Source organism: Colletotrichum siamense, assembly GCF_013390195.1.
Source record: "Colletotrichum siamense strain Cg363 chromosome Unknown KSG_Cg363_contig03, whole genome shotgun sequence".
In the NCBI taxonomy this organism is placed as follows: Eukaryota; Fungi; Ascomycota; class Sordariomycetes; order Glomerellales; family Glomerellaceae; genus Colletotrichum; species Colletotrichum siamense.
In genome coordinates this window covers 840,128-852,144 of record NW_023501016.1, presented here as the reverse complement: position 1 = coordinate 852,144, position 12,017 = coordinate 840,128, and the positions used below count along the sequence as shown (strand labels likewise).

Sequence of the window (12,017 nt, the reverse complement as noted above, 5' to 3'; positions counted from 1 at the left end):
CGCGAGTGCGGTGAAGGAGGTCAGCTACAAAACCAACTTCATTGATTCATGAGATTGACGGGCATTGTCCCACAGAAGGAAGAAACAGTTTGGGGAAGTTGCAGGAGAAAAGATGGCAACAAGAGAAAGCCAGCTCATGTAAAATTCAGGCTCCAACGCTTGGCGAGGGAAATACGCACATGTCGGTGTTGTGGGTCAAGATCCTGGAATCGAAGTTCCAACAGACTTCGTCGCCCGGCCATTGGCCATGACATAAAGTATGCCAGGGGGAACCAACACGCCGAACCCCCAAATAGGCTCGCTTAGCTGTAATTGCAACGTTTCTGCAGCTCAGCTGCGCTCTGCCCCGTTGGGGGTTGGCGGATTGACGGGTTGCTTGCCACCTTGAGGTAGCGTTCGATATTAGTATTGAAGAAGATGCGGGATCCTCGCTAGGGTTCAACAAGCGACTCTGTTGTCTTTAGGATATTCCTCCAATCCTCGTTATGCACGTGACGAGCTTTGAAAGCAAGTTCAAACGGCAGGCCAGGCGCAAAGACTGTCTGTAGAGGATGCAATGCGTTAACGCGTTTTTTGACGTGAACAACTCAACTCCAGAAGAGTGATTGGCGGCTCGTAACAGCTGAATCACCAAGAAGTTGATAGTTACTGGGAAAAGAACAGCGCTTGTCAGTGTCATCGTCAATACTTCATTGACGCAACGAGAACAGCAGAAGACCGCACAAGTGACAGCAGAAACTTAATGAGAGGTGACTGGAGTCCTTCCAAATGGCGGATAATAGACTGGCCATGACAGACATATTCTTAGGCCATGTTTTCCAGGTGTTCCTCGCCTACTTCGCCGTCATCCTTCCACAAATCCAGGGGAATATCGCTTCCAATTGGCCCCATTGTATCGCCATTAACGGCGTTGCGCCCTACTCTCCTCCATTTCGCGGATTGATTTCATGATCCAGGCAGGTCGATTCCAGGGTAGGCCAAGACGAGCACTTGCACGGCTGTCTTGAATAATGTGATCTCGATGAACATCGCAGCTTCGCAAAAGAGAACGACGATGACGGTTGACAGAAGCGACATTGAATTCTTACATCGCCTGTAACGATAGACAGTCGGCGTGCATCAGTAGTTGGTCTGCTGGCGAACGATCCAGCTACCTGGTACGGCGTACAGTGCGACGGAGAAAAGGTTCCAGGGCACGATGTGCTACCATATGCCGGCACAGGCAACCGCGGAAATTGCATCATCGCGTTTCAAAAAAGCGGCCTCAGGGGACAGAAGTTTGGCGATGGAAGAGAGAGATTAGGCGAGGCGGGATGCCGTCAATGGTAAGGCACGTCATGTGGATTGATAAAACGAACTCGTACGAAGCACCAGTGGGGCGAGGTAAGGTCATCCGTTGACCTAAACTTTTACGTCTTCGTAGACTTCTTTCTACCGACGGGATCGTCAATGGCACGTCTCTGAAACTCATGGCTGTCAATGCTGGTTGGACATATTGTCATATCAGTCTTATTTGTTGGCCTTGTCTATCCAGACTTCAAGACAAGATGTTGACATAATTGAAAAATCGTCTCTCCTAGCGGTTCCCGGCGCCTGCGCTTTGGACGGAACCTCGCTGGCCAGAACATTGAATCGCCGAAGAAGAACATCTGCTAGCACAAAATAGCAATTAACTTGGATTGCTTAGCGCAGGTCGAGGTTGACGGGTGACGCGGCCGACGAACTATGTCAGGTAGTAGAAGACATGAAAGATGACCACGATTAGTGCCAAAGGATGATGGGGCATAAGCGAACCTGCCATCCCATTTGAGCGCTCAGGAGGGCTAGCCGGGGGAAAATCAGATGGGATGACAGCCTGCGGGTTCAGTTTGAAACCAGGTCTGCAAGATCAGTCATCATGGTTGTGGCTTTGGCTGGTATATGACTGATGACAGAGCTCATCAAGATCTCTGGTGTGTTATTAAAATTCACACTTGCGCTCAGCGGGTGCCTCATAGCCGGTGCTTAGGGACATAAATCACAGTCTTGTGAAGCTGGGATGTTGTTGCTTGCACTACGGGTTGCATGACTAATGAACCCACCGGAGACCATCGCACAAATCTGCACGCCCTAAGAAGCGGACCTGCCTTGAAAAAAAGAAGGGAAAAAAAGAGAAGAGGTCGTCGTTTTAAAGACGAGCCTCCTTGGGGGCATCAAGAACTATCCCAAATCCCAAGGGCTCCACCGTCTCCACCGTCGGGCACTTGTCGTCCTCCGAACTGGCACTGCATGATCTGCATGACGAGAACCGTAACACCCACTGTGAGGACTCTGATTCGCCAACGGGCGTTCACGATGGAGATGGGGTGGGTCTCCCCGCGTCACATCGTGGGCGGGAGTTGTGCGACAGGGAGTCCGGCGGTCTATTCCGAGATGTTTTACACGATGCCTTGGACGGGAAACTTGACGACTTCAACAATTTTTTTGATGGACGCGGATTAGATAATACGGACGGACTTTTTGACCTTGGCGTTGTCATTTTTCCTCTTCTTCGACATTATAAATACTCTTTTCAAACTTGGAGTTCGTCTTTTTTCTCATGTCGGTTCATCGCATCAAGGGTTTAGATCTTTCAACACTTCTTTTGACAAATTCTTCCTTTTTTGGCTGGCCAACATGGAATTCCTCCAGCCACCGAAACACTTTCTCAGCACCTGGGCAGAGTCATCTCTGCTCAGGAAAATGGACGTTTGGACATCGTTATGTCTGGGCATCATCCTCCTCAGCGTCTTCGCCGTCGTACCCCACATGCGCAAGCCCTCTCGCAAGCTCCCTTGGATCAACCCCCCAGAGTCACTAGACCTGTTCAACAGCGAAAGGAAGAAGGGATTCCTGTTGAATGCCAGAGGCTTGATGGAGACTGGCAGGAAGAAGTTTCCTGGCCAGCCCTACAGATTCATGACGGACGTCGGCGAGACCGTCGTCATCCCGCCGGAGTTTATCCATGACATTCGCAACGATCCCGGGCTCAGCTTCATGGACGCTTTCGCGGACAACTTCCATCCCCAGCTATCTGGATTTGATGGCTTCGCGGTCGGTACGAGACCCGATCAGTTGTTTCAGGTGGTCATCAAGAAGTCCATCACCAAGTTGTTGAGTAAGTCGTCTCCAACTCCACGTCAACTCTGGCAGTCTACCCCACACCCCACATTGCCGGCAACTCGCTCCTCCACATTGCAACAGCAGCACTGACACTCATCTCAATCTCTCAGACCAGATCACGGAACCGCTGTCATCCGAAGCCAAGTTCGCCGTCGACCTCCGATTCGGAACCTCCACGGGTAAGCCTCCGCACCATAGCGTCACATCGCACCGACTAACACAGTCCCCCGACACACAGAATGGCGCGAGTTCAACATCAAAGCCGACGTCCTCGACATCATCTCCCGCCTCTCCTCCCGCGTCTTCCTCGGCGACGAGGTATGCCGCAACGAGGCCTGGCTGGAAGTGACCAAGTCCTACACCGTCAACGCCTTCATCGGTGCCGAGACGATGCGCATCTACCCCAGCTGGTTGCGACCGCTCGCCCAATGGTTTGTCCCGCAGTGCAAGGTCCTCCGCCAGCAGGTTGCCGACTCGCGGCGCATCATTGAGCCTGTTCTACAGAAACGCAGGGACCTGAGGGCGCAGGCGCAGGCCAAGGGCGAGCCGATTCCGAGATTCAACGACGGGTTGGACTGGTTCGAAGAGGAGAGCCGCGGCGCCAAGTATGATGCTGCCGGGGCGCAGTTGGGGCTATCTGCTGTTGCGATTCACACGACTACGGATCTGCTCGTGGAGACGATGTTGCGGATTGCTGAGCACCCTGAGCTATTTGTTGCGATAAGGAAGGAGATTGTGGAGGTTCTTAGCGCTGAGGGCTGGAAGAAGACGGCTCTATTCAACATGAAGCTGACGGACAGTGTCTTGAAAGAGGCGCAACGACTCAAACCGGTCACCTCAGGTTAGTCATCAGCTGTTTTCCTTCAGTCAAAAGATATTTTTGAACTAAAACTTTCGGCAGCCATCATGTCGCGAGTCGCAACCCGCCCAGTGACCCTCCCCAATGGTCTCCAACTCCAAACGGGCGAGCGATGCGTCGCTGACCTTGGCAGAATGGTCGACCCCACAGTCTACGAAAATCCCGAACAATTCGATGGATACCGCTTTGTCCGCATGCGAGGAACCCCAGGGCTGGATGCCCAGGCTCATCTCGTGAGCACCTCGCCCGAGCACATCGGCTTCGGACATGGAAAGCACGCATGCCCCGGCCGCTTCTTTGCAGGCAATGAGTTGAAGATTGCGTTGGCGCACATTATCATGAAGTATGACTGGCAGCTTACGCCTGGGTACAAGCACCGCTGGGAGGAATACGGTTTTGGATGGTCATCAGATGGTATGGCCAAGTTGCTGATGAGAAGGAGAGAGAGTCCCGAGATGGATATTGACAACTTCTGAATGCGCCCAGAGTCTGTTCTGTTGAATACCAGGTTAAGTTGCATGTGGAGTCATATTTGCTATATGTATTGGATAAGTCAGTGGAAGGTCCCCGCCCTTCGCCTTGTACGATTGCTGCGTTTTGAGATGATGGATTTGGGGGAACCCGAGAGGGCTTCTCAACATTAGCATTATGGAGATTGGTTAGGATATCGCATTATTTGAACTCGAGTTCTCTAGATCGAAGTAATTCCAACTGTCCTTCCGTCCACTCTTAATACATATCTTCATTCTCAGTTTGAGTTTCTTCTTGGGAATCATCATCATCTCCTCGAAGATCCTCAGCCTGGTTCGTCTCAGTATCAGATTTTCTTGAAATGCCAGAACAGGTACTACTTACGTCTTGACCGCCATCGGTATTCTGGAGCTCCTTCATCTTGTAGACCTGGTCCGGCAACTCAACGCCCTTCGGCGCAGTAATGATGCCAAACTCAACAAGTCCATCGAAGTGATGCCCCCACCAGCTGCGCCCGTAGAACCCAACGATTCTCTCGTCGCCCTGCACCTCTGTTCACTTGTCAGCACCATCATCGAACTCAATCGCATCAGCCCACTTACCCAAAGTTAGAGTCTCCTCCCGCGTCTGATACGGGTCATCCTCATTCCCCGACAACGCGCCGCCGGCCTTGCCATTCTCAAAGTGAATCCTCATCCCACACAGAATGTTGTCTTCCCTCGCAACCTGAATCTTGACAATCTCCTCGCCCTTGGGCCACCGCACATCCTCGGCCGCGTGCCCGCCGAACTCGTGCAGATGATCACCCCCCGCCCACCTGCTAATCCGCGGTCCGCAGTTCACCTTGGTGCCGTCGGGGAACTTGACGTATGCGCCGTCGAGGATGCACCCCGTCCGGACGTCGATGCTCGACGCGCGCAGAATCTTGCCGTTGGGGGTCCTCTTGCTGAGCAACGTTGCCCAGCTCCAGAATTTGTCTCTGCCATCGTCAGACTCCTCCAGGTCCTTGGTCACCACGGACCTCTTGCGCAGCACGACGTCCGACCCGGGGATGCGGACGTACTCCGACGAGGCAAACACCCTCCACAAATTCTTCACCGTCTTGCTCTTGCCATTCATCCCAAGAACGTGAAGCTTCAAGTCCTCCTCTGGATCGAACCGGTTCTCCAACTCCTTGCGGCCGAAGAACACCTTTTTGTACGGCTCCGCCACGCTCGGCTCCTCCTCCGCCTCTCCGTTGAATTCAATCGCCGCAATCCCCGCCACGCAGTAAATCTCGATGCCAACATCGTCCGTTTCGGGGTTCACAACAGACACAACAGGCGCACTCGTCCTGGCGTTCGCCTCCTTAATCCTCTTGTCCCCGGGCATCCAAAAGTGCGGAAGCATCCGGAACGAAAGCGCATCCCTCATATCCCACCGCGCATCGTTCATCGTACGTTCGCCGTCGACATAAACCTCCGGCTCGCGCGTATGCCCCGCCCGCGCCGTCGTCGTCAAGAAGTTCCGCGCCCAGTGCCGCGGGTACCCCCGCGCCATGATCCCCGTGGTATGCGGCGCCCCGAACGCGTGCCCGACCTCGTGCAGGAACGCGCCCTGCCCAACACAGCACGCCTCCCAGAACGTCGCGCACTCGCCGTTGTCATTACCCACCGTCCGCCCGGGCACGCGCGTATCCCGCAGGCACTCCGTCACCTCCTCGAGGAAGCGCGGGAACGAGTACGCCAGGTGGCTGCCCATCATGCCGAGCGACACGCCCTCGGGGTTGTGGCAGCCCAGCGCGGCGTGCCCGAGAATCACGTTCTGCGCCGTGGAGAAGTGCGCGTCGAGGAGCATGCCCGCGACGATGGGGCGCGAGGACTCCTCGAACGGCGCGCCGTGGGACGCCAGCGCGTGGAGGAAGTAGTCGAACAGCTTGTCCCTGTTGCGCGCGGCCTCGTTCTGCTGTGCGACGTCGGCGTCGCGGAGCTCGGCGACGGTCTTGCTGGAGCGGATGATGTGCACCTTTGCGGTAGACTGCATTCTGGGCGCCGAGTCGTCAGTGGACATGAAGGATTGGCTGGTCGTGTCGGCAGCGAATTCCTCCTCGACGCGGAACGAGCGCCGGCCGAGGCCCTTCATGCGCATGTCCTCGGCGGTGAAGGCTTGCCACATGTACGCGGCCATGCGCATCTTGGCGACGGCAGCGTCGAGGGAGGAGTGTGCCGTTGTGAGGCGGCCGTATTTGGAGGGCGGGCAGTCGATGAGGAGGGGAGAGTCTTTGGCGACCATGATTGCGAGGTGCAGGGCAGGCGTCTGGAGGAGGGGGATGTAGTTGAGGGTGAGGGTTGTGGGAGCGGGGGTCTCGACGTCGGTGGAGGAGCGGGTGATTGTGAGGATGTTTTTGCCGGGGGAGAGGAAGGCGATGGCTTTGAAGCGGGAGGCGTCGAGAGGCCAGGTTTGGGGCGGGAATGTCTTGGTGGTGCCGTCGGATGATGAGATTGTAACGAAGTCGTTCCATGGGACAGTAGTGCTGTAGATACCTTTGATGATGATACATCGCTTTGAGAGAGATGGTGTTAGTGCTGGGAGATGGCTCAGGGGTGCTTGTACTTACCTGATGGACGGTTTCACCATCATAAAAGTTCTCGATAGTAAGGCGGGCTTTCATGGTGGCAGCAGTGTCCTTGGGGACGGGCTGGTGGGACACGCGCTGGCGCTTTGGTGGAGGCATATGGGAACGCATTTCGACGGTTGATACGTTGGTGTTTTCGAGTTCAATGTACATGTCTAGTCACTGAAGTTTAATAATAGAAATTGAACTTTGGTAAAGGTAGTGAGAATGTGGCTTGAGGCGATGTGGAATGAATTAAAAATCAAGTTCAGGAGATCTCTTTCTGCTCTTAAATACACGTCGAATGTTAATGCTGCAGCCCCTTTCGACATCCGATGTTGGAGATGGCCTCACAGACACGAGATGGCGTTCAGGCAGAACTGCCCTGTGATTGGCCCACTCGCGCCGCCCTAGCCGTCCTGCCTAAACTTCCCCGGCCCCGCGCCCCACTTTCCCGGGCCAATCCTTGGCCGGACCGATCGCTCGGATTCGACTCCAGGCAGCAGCACGTGTTTCGATATCACGGACCAAGGTGCATATCTATGCAAATTTTGTTGAACATGGCGTTTTGCATCATCTCATACGATTGCCAGCCAGCGAAGGATTCGAGCGGCAGACGCAGTGACTCAGTACTACTGCCTAGGTTGGCAGCCCGCGCGAAGCGATCGTGGACACATGCCTGACCTGGCGTAGGCAAGAACTTGCATCGCGGTATGAAATCCGGGAGGGCGTCCGGGTAGAACTTTGAAGCAGCAGTCACCAGTGTCAACGGACGGCGAGAGGAGCTTGAAATCAAGCTAGCTAGGCTCTCTTGCATTTCTACCGTTCATTAGCCCGTATCGCGTAGCTACTAGTAGTCTTTAAAATGCCCAATGAAAGAACTTTGCGACTTTTCACTTAGACGTTCTGGCGTGATGTAAAATTGAGGCTCGGCCGTATGATAAAGACATTCTCATCAACGCAATTGACTCAAGGACTTTGGGGATTCGCATTGGCCAGATGCCTGTTGAGCACCATGGGAAAGGAGCATCTCTTATATTTGTCTAGACCAATTCTTTCACAGTTCATTTCATTCTGGCGAACGTTTACTCAACGGTGAATTGGGGTTTAAATGCAGCCTTAGGTATGAGACCGCGATGCGAATAGATCGCTTGGGGACACATTGGCCATCATTGCTAAGTCCAGACTGAACATTACTCCTGCGGTGAGTGACTCTTGTATCATTCTATCGAGCGGTCGGACTTTGCTTCTAATTAACCGGGTTGTTCTGGGCACCACTCGAAGGTTGAGACTTCGAAAACACAAGGATCGGCTTTCGCCAGAGCTGGTGCGACTTAGCCACTAAATGCGTCTTCGGCAACCGAGCCGTAAGCCGTAATCGGTACGTCAAGCGACCAACCTGTTACTATTCTCTGGGGTATAAAGATCAATTTCGGGAAGGCTGCGCGGGAGACCAGGTTGAAAGGACGAACATGAGTCCAGTAGGGATGTCTGTAAGCCTTTGTCATCATCACTCTTGTCCTCCTTGAAGGAAATCTTGTTGTTGCAACGCACCTTGAAGATACATACGTGTATGGATTGGACGCAACGAGCAACGTTGTGGAGACCCCAAAAGGAGAAGTGTCATCTGCAGGCGTACCCAACGAATGCAAGTCCACCTGCGTAGCAGAAGTGACCAATCACCCACTGGAATATGCGGCCCAACCTTGACCGCATACAGCGACTCATAGAGTCGCTTCATTTGCATCTATGCGGGGTTTCGTCATCACCTACTGGGAAAGAATGGCCAGAAATGCCGCCAAGATGCAACTTCATGCAAGAAGCTGATGAAGCATTTGTAACCAACGCAACGTTCTTGCTATAAAAGCGATGAATACATTTGGCAGAGAGCAAAATGTTAAAGTTTTAGTGTAATCTTTCGCTCAATCAAGGGGAGTCAGCAGAATCCTTAACCTCTTGATGCCCGGGATGGACAACAACTCGGAGTCGCTGAGAAAGATTTCTCGCAAGCATTCGAAAACGATTCCCCAGCTTCTCTCAGATATTCAAAGGTGTCAGTCGACCCAGCAAAAGGATGTCAGAATTCTTAAAAGATTGGATTGTCTCCATTTATCCAAGCGACAACGAGATGCTGCTTGCGAATCAATTTCAGGCGCCACCAATTCAGAAATAGTCCGCATGTGGCGACATAGGATCGATGCTACGAAACAAAAGGACTACATCGCCTTGTCATACACATGGGCTGCATCTGAATACGAAAGTGACGCTCCTGGATGTTACGAAGTCCAGGAACGCTCAGGCAGAGCATTCCATCCCTCTCCAGTTCGAGCAAGCATTTTCGATCGAATCATTCGATACATGAACACCATCGACGTGGGGCTTCTCTGGATCGACCGCCACTGCATTGACCAAGACACCTGTGAGAAGAAGAGATGTACTTGTGGGCGGTGTGACCGGAAGGCCCGCGCTTTGCAAGTCATGGATCTGGTTTACAGCAAAAGCTCTTATCCTGTGGCACTACTATCAAGACCAGTCAAATCCGACGAGGAGCTCGAAATATTGGCTGACATCATGAGGAAGCGATTCAAAGCGGGAGATAAGTCGATGACTGGTCGAATGCGCACCAGAGCACAGAAAGCACTGCGTTTGTTGGAATCAATCACCAATGATCTCTGGTGGACCAGAGGTTGGACTTTCCAGGAGAACTATCGTGCAGGACCCAAGATGAAGCTTCTCATGCCTCTTTCACCAAAAGCAGAGGAGTCGAAATATTTGATGGATGGTTTAACTTCAGAGGAGATTGAAAGAGAACTATCCATCCCATCAGTCGAATTCATGGAAGCGGTCACTATCTTCTGCGAAGAATATAAAAAGACCAAGTATCACCAAAATGAAGTAGAGAAGCGTGTCATTGACAACATCCTCAGCAAAGCCGGAAAGTACACGATTCTCCTCGACACAGACGCTTTCATGTTTCCCGCAATCATCTCTGATCTGAGCAAAAGGGAACTGGGAAAGCCTTGGGATATGCTCGCCATATTAGCCAACTGCTGCCAGTATCCTAACTATCTCGATACGCAAAAGTTGCTCCGGAACGGCGCTAATCGCAATCTATCGATACTAGCCATGTGTCTCATCAATGGCGAAATTCTTAACAACAGCTGGTCAGGTCCAGAATCAGTGTCAGGGATGAACGTGTTCGAATATTTGGAAAAGCTATGCTTGACATCATTTGCGGCGCCTCCAGGTCGGGATCTTACCTATCGTAAAGGTTGCAGATTTCACTCGGTTTCTCTTCACGAAGCTGGTATTAAGACTGAAGGATATCTCTGGGAGCTTGGACATCTCATCGACACCAGTTCATGGAAACCCCCGCGTCGCGCTGATCCCATGTTCAAGAATGAGCGATTCTCAAAGGAGGAAATTGATCAACTGGCTCAGCTTACGGAGAAACTCAAGGGTTATTGGAGAAAGCCTCTCGCGGATGGCATCAAAGGACTGTTACGCCGTGGGTATATCCGTGAGAACATAACGTTCGCAAGGAGCCACATGGAGACCATGGCCAAAGAGGTGGCGAGAGCTGTTGCTGAGGGACAGGAGCTGAGACTTGGACGACTCTGCACCGAGCGTGGCCCGCGACGCAATACCGCCATCTTCCTATCGAATGAGAAATGGACTGACAGGCCTTCGGAGAAGGAATATCAAGGATACGTCTTCACATCCTCATCAGAGCGCGAGGACGGGATTGAGAACGACATAGATCGACATGTGTGTCTAGACGTCAGCTGGAAAGGATCCGACGACGAGATCCCTCAGCTGTACACTAGACGTGGGATTCTCGGACTGTGTTTCTTTCAAGGCCACAGACCGGAAGAGGTCATTTTCCCATGGCCATCTTCGCTGTTGGAAGTATGACCGTCATAATGGAGTCTACGGTCTGGCTAAGAGCTGGATACTGTTCAGCATCTTCCTTATTCTAGGGTTCATTAGCTTCGCCTTGAACCGGCATTTGAAGCATCATGTTGGCACTCTACACTTAATGAATGTAATGGACATTCACTTTCTACTATTGATCTAGGGAAATCATTGATACTCTCTTGCCATCCTGCTTGCAGGCGTTGACCTTGTTTCTTCTTGCTGCACTAAGTAGTGGAATCACGAGGGAGAAAGTTGTACCATAAACATTAAGCTTACCCCGTAACCCTGAATTGGTGAAAATCACCTTGATGGCTATCCTGACAATTATGCGTGACTGTTTTGAAATGAGCCATAACAGTCGATCACGAAATTGTGGTTGACAATGTGTAAATGAGCTGGTATAATTTCGGCTGGACGATGAAGTACAAGTCATTTGGGCCTTTCATAGCTGCGGCAGGATCTGGTCTAGCCGCGCGCTCTGCCGATTCCCCATCATCCTGCCACCCCATCATCCCGCCGGCCATGAGTGGGTTCCAGCACACGTCACGCGAAACCGCAATCCGTCAAAAGTGGATGGAGATTTTTCTTTCGCTGAAATTGGAGATTTCGAGGCTGGCAAGGCTTGGGTAAAATTGGGACGGGATTGGAAGTAAAATATAATATAATCCACTCTTACCCGACGGGATATCACCTGTCAACTTTCGCGGGGAAATAGGGTTTTACTGTCTGCACCTAGCCGCTTGACATGCCTGGCTCTGTAGACCCGCTCCTTGTACAACTGATCAACTCGTATGGAAACTCGCCTCACGATATCACTTCATAATTGAGGCTTGAGTCGCCTGGTTGCTACTCGGTGTTGTTTTCGCTGCGAATGAATTATCCTGGTTCCCATCGAGCAACGTCTGACAGTTGACGACTGCCCACCAGAATGATGTGCGCATGATCAGAGACCACAGCTTAGAGAACAAAACGGTGTGTAAAAGTTGGTCAATTACTTGGACGCAAACTTGCCACTAGACAAAGCCAGTATTCTGA

At 52.3% G+C, this 12,017-nt stretch overlaps 2 protein-coding genes across 2 annotated transcripts; one reads left to right on the top strand and one right to left on the bottom strand.

Moving 5' to 3' along the window:
- Nucleotides 1–2,655: 2,655 nt before the first annotated feature.
- eqxH-4 (Cytochrome P450 monooxygenase eqxH) lies at nucleotides 2,656–4,476 on the top strand (the record flags this gene model as incomplete). The annotated part of the gene is made up of 4 exons (XM_036636068.1): nucleotides 2,656–3,136; nucleotides 3,252–3,320; nucleotides 3,380–3,982; nucleotides 4,043–4,476. The coding sequence occupies 4 exons, from the start codon at nucleotides 2,656–2,658 to the stop codon at nucleotides 4,474–4,476; spliced, it is 1,587 nt and encodes a 528-aa protein (XP_036498528.1).
- A 253-nt stretch (nucleotides 4,477–4,729) lies between these two features.
- CGCS363_v004218 (putative zinc metalloproteinase) lies at nucleotides 4,730–7,196 on the bottom strand (the record flags this gene model as incomplete). The annotated part of the gene is made up of 4 exons (XM_036636067.1): nucleotides 4,730–4,801; nucleotides 4,856–5,022; nucleotides 5,074–7,012; nucleotides 7,068–7,196. 4 exons carry the CDS (start codon nucleotides 7,194–7,196, stop codon nucleotides 4,730–4,732), a joined length of 2,307 nt encoding a protein of 768 aa, XP_036498529.1.
- Nucleotides 7,197–12,017: the final 4,821 nt, after the last annotated feature.